The following is a 9521-nucleotide window of genomic DNA, read 5'->3' as shown; positions in this document are numbered from 1 at the left end:
CCATCTCAATTGCGTGTAGGGTAGCTGGGTGGCCTCCTACAGCTGCATCGAGAGCCAAAGAAACGCTGGTCGGGCGGCGGGTCCCAGCTTGACTTCGTCTTCCTGCCCAGATGCCGATACCCGTGCAGTAGAGTGGAGTGGCGTTGGAGGCTGGCTGGAGACAGCTCGCCGAGCGGCAAACTTTCTTGAGGTTGCTTTACTGCTTCGTGGAATGCACAGGATGACGAGGCTCCGTTCGTTGGTCAGACACAGGAGAGGAGCTTGCAACCCACAAGTAGTGTGTACCAACTGACTGTCCGCTGTCCTGGGAACATCTGATGGGTATTCGACTGGCTTGCGGCGACAGTATCCTTGTGAAACTTTGGACCGATATCGACCGCGGCGGTGGCCGTCGCAGTTCCGATCGCCGCCCTTGAAGGTCGCTCCTTGTACCTCCTCTCCCGTCTCAGAGGAAATCAGATGATGTGGAAGCAGGCCTGCTTTGGTCTGCTTTGCTTTCTCGAGGTGGTTTTTGATCTGGTGCTGGGCTTAGTGGTGGTGGAGCTGTTGCAGTTCGCGGAGGTCGCTGTGCTGAGAGCACGAGATCGGGTTTCCATCATGTTCTTCTCTGGCAATGACCTTCTATACTTGCTCGAGATGATGCCATCCCTCCAAGACGATGCTCGCTACAATGGATCGGCACGATGCGGCACTTCCAGTTTGGCGTACGCCTTGTTGTGAATCTTGATGGGGCTGAGATTTGGCCTGACCACACATCTTGATCAGTACGGTTGTTGCTGGCAGGCATGACCTGACCTGGGGTGGATGGCTTTGCGGCAGGTAAGTGGATAGATGGTGATCTTGGGAGGAAAACTTGCCGAATGCGACCGGAAACAGCAGCGATATCACAACTCCCACCGCCATCGCTTGTCTCCGAATCATCTCCGGGAGTTCGTGCGTTGGATTCTAGATCAGCGAACCAGCACCGTCATCAAAGTTTGCGCGACAAGTCCTGGTGCGCAACGGAATGTCGGAAAGCAGCGAAATGACACCGGCTATTGTGAAAGCCTTGGAATTGTCTCCTCTGCGATCTTCGGCTATTTCTCTGCTCCAGGTCCCTTGTACTGCCGTCTTGTTCGCTGCTTCTCGAGCTGTCTTCAGCCAGCTTCATCCCACGAGTGCCTCTTCAACGTCCACGTGTCCAAGTTTTCGACAGGAGTCCAACCCGCTCAACCCAGCAGCGGAGATCAATAGGTCTGAGCATGATCTGGCTCTGGCCGCACTGCCTATCTCGCAGTGCGACTTCCCTGCACCGTAGACCGTGATGGCGCCAACGTTTTATGTGCGGGCCTTGGAAGAGGAATTCGCTTGAATCATCAAAGCGGAAGGACAACAGAGGCAAGACAGGTGAAGTACTCCGAGATGGCAAAGGCAACCATCTTCCGCAGGCCTCCATTGGATCAGTACGAGGGCTGATGGACATCTCGTCTTCGTACGGTGCGACGGATATGAGGCTAGACCGGAGGGGCGTGCCGGCAAGAGATGCTGCAAGACCTCTAGAAACAGCATCACTAGTTTCTGCGAAGCAAGAATGATGCATACAGATTTGAACGTCCATCTAACCTGATGACTCCTCCGCTGCACTCCACGCTTCCATCTTGGCTCCTGTGCCATCGTTCACATTACCGCCATTGGATCGGATTTGCGTTGCCAAAGACACGCCGGGTCTCATCGTCCTCGTCTTCTTCTTCTTCGGCGGCGGGTCCGGTTCGGTGAACTTCTCGATCGGCTTGTTCTTCGAGCACTTTGTGGGCTTATGCTGCTCCTTCGTGGTTCAAACAGGTCTCCGAGGCTCATGTGTTGGAACGGCAGTGCGATTGACTGCCCATTGCCACCCGCGCAGCAAAGGTTCGCAAATCCGTCCCTGGCTCTCCGGTCACTCGTGACGTTGCTAGATTCTGTCTGGCTTCGTAGGAGACAAGAAAGCCAGGTACATATGAGCTTACAAGTCATGACCGATGCTGACTCGTTTCCCTTGTCAGTCTCGATAGGGTCCCGCGGGTCGAATGGACCAACGGCAGTCCGAGATCTTCGAGATACGGCGTCGCTTTCTTGACTACGTAGCAGCTCTGCGAATCTTGAACATCTCTTAATGACGCTTTCATGGGCTGAGCTCGTCAGACCAGTTTCCGACCTCCTGCGTCTTCAGCCGCGGGCTTGATCAAGTCCACATGGACTGCCGAGACTGAGGCGAAGAGCTCCGCCGCGGTAGTGAGAGTTGAAGCGCTAGAAAAGTTCGGAGCGAGAGAGGCTCGAAGTAGAGGAACTCGAAGCATAAATGATTCGCGATCAGGAGAGGACATTCCCGCGGACAGCTTGGTATAATAGACGCCATCTCCCCGTGTCCTAAGTTCCTTGTCGATCGCGGCATCGGCGTCGTCATCTTCGCAGGGACTGGACATGCCTCTCTCATTGAGCGCAAGACACTCATCCTCAATAGCTGCCGCAGTCTGAGCTTGGACGACTTCCAGCACGGCCCCGTGAGATCTCTTGAATGATATCTTTAGCCTGCCCGCACGCCGATTGGCGAGACCAGCGTACGGTTCAACACACCGGAGACCCCCACCGAGCTGCTGCTCTGCTAGAATTCTTTCCTGGTCTCGACTGCAGGCTGCTAAGAGAGGCTGCCTACGTCGAGATTTGGAAGAGAGAACGGGCTCGGCTGATGAGATTGGACTGGCGGCTGAAAATACGAGGACTTCCGTGTGGTCGACGATTGATCTGATGTTTCCATGCTGGGCGGCCTGTTCATGGGCGTCGTAGCTGGTCGAGTCTCGGCCTTTCGCTGAGGTTCCTGGAATTGCATAGCCATTCCAATAGAAGCAATTGCACCGTTGGCTCCGCTTTTCATCGGTCAGCATGGTCATCCTCGTATCTCTTGATGCGATTGGGCGATGACTGGTGATAGACCGCCAGTGATCATTTCGAGTGGCTTTGAGTAAACCATCACATTGGGCAAGGGCGATGACTGGTGGCAGACTGCCAATGATCATTTCGGGGGGCTTGAAATGGGCCACCGCATTGGCGAGGGCGAAGAAGGGAGCCTAACCGGCAATGACCATTTTGGGAGGCTTTGAACGGGCCACTGCATTAGCGAGGGCAGTGACTGGTAATAAACGTCCAACGATCGTTTAGGGAGGCTTTGGACCACTGCATTGGCGAGGGCGATAACTCCTCCACTCGGTGCTGTAGATGTCGCGGATTGCATGTTCATGATCGACATCGCTGCTGAGACGGCTCGAGCATGTCGCCATGATCTTCTGACGACATACGAGAGGTCGTTCGGATGGTTTAATGGACCACCGCATTGGCGAGGGCAACGACTTCTGCTCGGTGCTGCAGGTATCGCAGACTGCATGTTCCTGTTCACCATGGCCACTGAGAAGGATCGAGCATATCGCCGTGATGCTGTGGTGCAATATGGAAGGCTCCCTCCTCCGCGGCACACTTCTTCGTACTGTCTCTCGGCACACTGCTTCACCCCCTCCTTCGATAGTTCCTTATGCACTCCTTTAACACGCTGCTTCATTGCCTCCTTCGATGGTTCCTCCTGCGCACACGGGCAAGCCGCTGATCGTTCAGTTCCGTCTTGTAGCAGGCACCTCGTTGTAACGCCGGATTCTGCTGTCGCTTGATGCTGGGCGTGCGAGCGTGACACATAGCGTTGTCAAGCTGAGTTATTGACCGGCGATTCGTGAGGTGAAGTGAGGGAGAGGCTGCTTAGTCATGACACGTGTGCACCTCTCCCATCCTCCGGCATGGATCACAACTTTGTCGACCTCCCACGACCTCTGCTTGCACCGCCCATGCCCTGACTGCAGCTCCATGCCAGCTATTACACGTCACCTGATACGATGGCCAGGCGCCTCAACTGCTGTCGATCGGCGCTCTTGCCAAACGGCTCAGCCAGCTGACTGGATCTGGCCTAGCATGTCTGCGTACGGTGGCCTTTGCAAGGTCGCGATCATGGTGGCGCACAGGACGACCTCGAGATGAATCAGCGCCATGACCAGGAGAATCTTCTCAGGTTTCTCTTGTCTCTCTTCCTCTTCTTTCTCTTCCTTTCACCTTCATCATTGACTGCAAGTGCGGTCTTACAGACAGCTCTCACTTGCAGACGGCGCCCACTTACAACAGCGCCAGTCCTCAGCACACCATGAACTCGAAATCCCACCAAGACCGAGCATCTCAAGCGGCCGAGGAAATGGCAATGGCAAAGGCTATGGCACGGAAGGCGGCAGCAGACTTGCAAGTGGAACGTCACTTGACAGCTTTGCAGTCGCTAACACTCTCGCAGTTCTACACCCCACCTGGCTTACACCCACGACTCGATCAGATTCAGCCCATCCCAGGACAAACTTCGAGATAGCACAGGTGCCAAATCCCCGTTCGTGAGCCTATTCGACGAGGCTTTCGAAGACATCGAATCACCTTTCAAGGACCTTTTGGAAGTTACCGACATGGCCTTCGGTCATCCCAATCCGACGGTTCCATATGCGCAAGAGCTTCGGGGTCTCAAAGAGAAAATCGGGACACAGAATGAGCGGATTGCGAAGCTTAAGACCGAGCGCAGGGAAGTCGAGAAAGGAAACAAGATCCTGCAGAAAGAGGTTGAGGATCTCAAGGTTAAGAAAAAGGATCTCGAGGAACAACGTCGGCAGCACAAGCAGTGCGCATGTCCTTCATGTTGTTAGAGGAGGTCCGACCCTGATCATCTGCACGTGGACGAAGGACCATGCCAACGAGGTTACTGTCATGCTTTTGGAGAGATGACTATGATGGGAGAGGTGACTGACAATGCCATTCGCTTCTGGTGAAGGGTGATGGGTTTGGCATGTAACTTCGGTGTGGTGAAGTTTTGGCCACTGTACCATTGCTGAGCAGAATGGCAAAGATGTTGTACCGACTCGGAACTCCGTCCGCAGATTGAAACAACGCCAAAGGCTCCATGATATTCACCCTCATGCCTCCTCCAACTCATTCGTCCTCCGCCTTCGCCATGGCGTCCCAGTGCACGATGGTCTCGTCAAGGGACGTGGAAGATCGGATGGAGACAGAAGATCCACCTTGTGCCGCCTGCCATCCAGGAAGCCGCTGTCCTCTATTCCGTCCTCCAGCTGATGCACGATTGTATTCCTCATCCCGAGCAACAGACAAGGTTCGGGCAAGAGCATCTTGGTTGTGGAGGCTGGAATTCTTGCAAGTATACAGTGTGCTATTCTATTTTCTCTTCTACACTGTTCTTTCGTTGTCCGCACTACTCTCTCGCCCTCGACAACTTCCAGCCCTCCTCTTCTTTCGCCCTGCCTGTGGGCTCTGTACGGCCGGCGCGCTCGGAGCCGATAAGAGTGAAGACGGCGCGGGAGCGGGAGGATGCATCGTTCATTTGCATGGAACGGTGGTGAGGTTGAGATCGCCGGAGATGTCGTCGTAGGACTTGACTGGTTCGTCTGTGAAGTTCAGCATGTATACACCATCAGATGTGGATTAGCGGATTTTGAGGTAGGTGAGAGAATTAGTGCGTGGAGTGAGCAGGTCTTTACGGGTTGATGCGTGGCGTGAGCACGCCTTTGACGTGCTCGTTGTAGATCTCGAAGTAGGAGTCGTGAACGTCGTAGGTCATACTGCCGTTCTGTTCCACCCGTCCGTGTGCGAAGTCGACCCGTTGGAAGAGGCCTTGACATGGGCGCGCAACGAGACCGGGCTCGGCCGGTGTGCCCGTCATTCGTGTATGACTTTCCACTTCCCGTCTGTCCGTACGCAAAGATACACGAGTGATAGCCATCGAAGTTGTGGTCGAGGGACTCTTCTCCTCTCCGAACGAAGCGTACACATCGTGTTGATGTGCGAAGTGTGGATCTTTGTCAGAATGACTTGTCGAATGTGAATGACTTCTGGAACTTCATGTTAACGTGCTGAGCTGAATGATACGATGTCATTCTTTTTTAAAGTCACACTGCCAGCGAGCTATCATATTCGCACCAAAACTTTGACATTGCTGCCGTCGCCGTGGCCTACGGCGGAGCGGAGGAAGTGTGATTCGGAGGTGGTGGGAGCTCGAGTCGGCATTGCGGCAGCAGCGTTTACAAGGAGCGGCGCGGAGACGGAGGGAACGTGGGTGAGTGCATCACACAAATGCCTTGACTTTGATGGTAAAAAACCATGGGAGGATGGTGATGAAGCAGAGAGATTGTGGACGAAATCAGACGTGGGGCAATTGGAAGCTCGAGAAGTCGGCAGAATTTCGGCAACATCGACCTTCTTACTGCAAGCGTGCCCCTCACGACCTTCTCCTTCACGACCTTCTCCTTCACAACCTCCTGCCGTCAAATCCCAATACATTGCCTCGCCTTCCCATTCACGATCTCCATCGGATCCCGACGATCAAACCGACACAGCGACCTCGATCTCGACAACGAACACCACAGCGATTCAGCGCCATCGCCGCGCCTTCGAGACCCGCACATACGAGTACAATCTGAAAATCGGTCGGTGAGAGATGATGAGGAGCCAGAGGTCTCGCGACAATGGAAAGCGGGACACAATTTGAAGACGACCCTTGAAGAGATGGATGGTTGATTGGAAGGAGCACAACTGGCCACAAATTGAGAGCGATTGTTGGCGAGCGCTTCTGCTGGTCGGATGCACCGCGGTGTACGCATGTCCGCGATCAGCCAACCAGGCCTCAGCCGAAATTGTTCTCACGGCTACGAAAGATCTGGACGAATACCTGGTCATCGATTAACAAAGATGCGGCACTCATGATACTCAGCTTCGATCAAAGATCCGTGCTCTTACTGTCGCCCACGATTCGAGCTATGCATTGCTCGGCCGCTAGGTGTTGCGGTCTGGGTTCCTCTCCTCTTGCCCGAGCATTGGCGGTACGGCACTAGGCAACCGATCCATCTGCTTACTGGCAGACCTCGGAATACGTCCGTTCTTTGAGACTTCACATCGCCAAGGGCAAGCGACAGGATGCCTCAGCTCGACTCACCATTACCTGGATCGGACTTCCTATGGCGGGCCGAATGTGAGCGATTGAAGGCAGCTGCAAAACAGACAGAAGCGGACACCATCACCCTTCGTCTCGAGATCGATGCGCTTAATGCGAAGTTAGAGGCCGCGAAGTCCGCAGCACCGAGCCTAGTGGCCTGGAGTGTGGTCTGCGCGAGAGAACAGAGGAACGATTCAAGGAGGAATGCGTCTACGCAGGATTAAAAAGCAGCGTCTCCATTCTCCGACATTGTCTGTACGAACTCGGCCGCTGGAGTCCGACACATGGTGCGGTTCAAGCCGAGCCATCATGCCGACTAAGCAGGTTCAGAAGACACGGTCGCTGCCGAACGCCGACTGGACCAGCTGCATTCCCTTGCGTTGTCGTGCAGCTGATCATTCCATCGCTTCCCGGCAAAGCGAAAACTGCACTCCCTTGCTAAAAGGTCGCGCTCGCGCGTTTGTTTTTCGTCCTGCTCACAGTGCTCGGCGTTCATACTGGTCGTCGGAGCCACGCATGAACGCTCGAAATCGTTTACCCTGCATGGCATGAAGCTGCATTGCACATAGACACACAACGTAAGTACTTGGCGGAAAGTACTCTCTATAACTTTCTACTACTTCATCCTTTGCAATTTCAACATTCTCCTCTGCGATACCACGCATTGCAGCTTTTTCCCTCCGCAAGTTCCCACCACTCCCATGCAATACTCGAATCCTACCGAGTCTCCTTGATCTGATCCGTCTTAGCGGTCCGCTTTACTGCCGAAGTGCCACCACGCGCGAGCGAGCCCTCTCAGAGATCCCTATAGGTTCCGCAACATGTCGGGACCGTATCTGTCGAGGCCAGACATAGAGCGTTGGGCAGAGGGAGTGTTCTGCATTGCTGTTACTAGTGCCACGGCTTCGGAGACCGGAGTCCGCGATGTCTTCGACGACGACACCTCACCGCTTATGTTGGCAGACTTCCCGCGGCCTTCAACACCGAATTCTGGCGACTTGCGCGCGCTTTGCAACGCCTCCTGTAAGCAGCCGAGTCCGCTCCCGGCACTACACACTACCGGTCTGACCGTAGCTCCGTTCGAGCCTACGTCTTCATCGGCCACCACGGCATACGCAACTCATCGGCACCAACAAAGCAACCCCTCTTGCCCGACCCCACCAATATCCATTCCGATCCCTCGCCCGCCGCACAGGCTACATATCACTGCCACTCGCGATGTTGAACCTTGTCAAAGCCGCGAGATGGATGCTGGTCGTGACAGAGGTACCGTCCTGCCAACCCCGGGTCAAAGGAAGTACCTCAGGCTGACTTCTGCCGCATCTGCAGGTCGATCGAGAGGACCTAGCCAGGGGGAGTACGTTACAGCTGGTAGCACGGGGCGTCCCAGTCAGTTCTGGGCAACTTGGGAGCTGGCTATGTTAGATGTGGCAAAACAGCCGATTGCTCTTCCCTCATCACTTTCAATTGCTTGACAACAACGGACAAACCCAATCTCAACACTCTCGGCACTCTCGACAATCTCGATACTCGCCGTGTCATGAGACATTTCTCGATGACACATCACAACCACACCTGATGCTACCGCCCGATTGATGCATGGCCCATCCATCCGATTCACATTCAATCGCACCCTTCACCGGCTTTTCCGCAGCCGTGGCTTCAACACCGGCTTCCTTGCCCAGCGATTGATGCATGGCCCGTCCATCTAATTCTCATCGAATCGCACCCTCCACGAACTTCTCCACCGCCATGGCTTCAACACCGGCTTCCTTGTCTAGCGCAGCTCGTTTGTCGACCACCTCGAACGCCGGAGTCGTGTCCCGCTTCTTAACAAGAACAGCCGAACCGCCAAACCATACCTGCCGAAGATCATTACAGCAGTCGGCGAGCGACCGGCATACGTGGTCAATGATACTGTCACCTGCATTAGCAATTCTTTGGAGATCGCTAGGATGCGACGAGGTTACGACGGGTCGAAGACGAGGTGTGTGGTTGTCGGGGTTGGCTTGAACATCATTGGAGATGCATAGGAGTCGGCGTGGTTGCGAAGCAGATTCCACTAGCGAAGGTCAGGCTCAGGACAACACGCCGCCGCATACTTTGCGCCCTAAGGCTGACCTGAGATAGAGTGCGGTCTAAAGTCAAGCAAACCATTCAAACATCGATCAAGTCCCAGCGGACCCGTTTCAACGATGTCTCGAAGCAATGTCGATATCTGCACCAAGCCCTACAGCTTACCGATCTTATGCGATTGTTGCGCAATAATAAACGCTTGGTTCAGGAGCAGGCGATGTCCATAATTGCCAGAGTCGCCGACTTAGCCGAGAGCATACAGCATTCGTAAGCAGTGCGAGCCCGGCCCTCGCGAGGGTCACCTTCTTGTTCCAATGAGACTTTAGGATGCGATCATCGTGGAAGATGCTTAGGATAGGGAGAGAACATGGATGAGTCTAGTCGCGGAGGAGGATAAGGCGAAGGTCGAATG

The 9521-nt window shown here is 54.6% G+C and overlaps 2 protein-coding genes across 2 annotated transcripts; both read left to right on the top strand.

The window, feature by feature from the left end:
* Positions 1 to 462: 462 nt before the first annotated feature.
* MYCGRDRAFT_97732 (uncharacterized protein) lies at positions 463 to 2657 on the top strand (the record flags this gene model as incomplete). Its single annotated transcript, XM_003847237.1, has 4 exons — positions 463 to 704; positions 766 to 819; positions 2333 to 2519; positions 2625 to 2657. The coding sequence occupies 4 exons, from the start codon at positions 463 to 465 to the stop codon at positions 2655 to 2657; spliced, it is 516 nt and encodes a 171-aa protein (XP_003847285.1).
* Positions 2658 to 7854: 5197 nt separating this feature from the next.
* Positions 7855 to 9066, top strand: MYCGRDRAFT_97731 (uncharacterized protein; the record flags this gene model as incomplete). The annotated part of the gene is made up of 3 exons (XM_003847238.1): positions 7855 to 8056; positions 8363 to 8390; positions 8820 to 9066. The coding sequence occupies 3 exons, from the start codon at positions 7855 to 7857 to the stop codon at positions 9064 to 9066; spliced, it is 477 nt and encodes a 158-aa protein (XP_003847286.1).
* Between the last annotated feature and the right edge of the window lie 455 nt (positions 9067 to 9521).

The sequence above is a fragment of the Zymoseptoria tritici genome, chromosome 16 (genome assembly GCF_000219625.1).
Source record: "Zymoseptoria tritici IPO323 chromosome 16, whole genome shotgun sequence".
NCBI classification, from domain to species: Eukaryota; Fungi; Ascomycota; class Dothideomycetes; order Mycosphaerellales; family Mycosphaerellaceae; genus Zymoseptoria; species Zymoseptoria tritici.
This window is presented reverse-complemented; position numbering and strand designations above follow the sequence as displayed.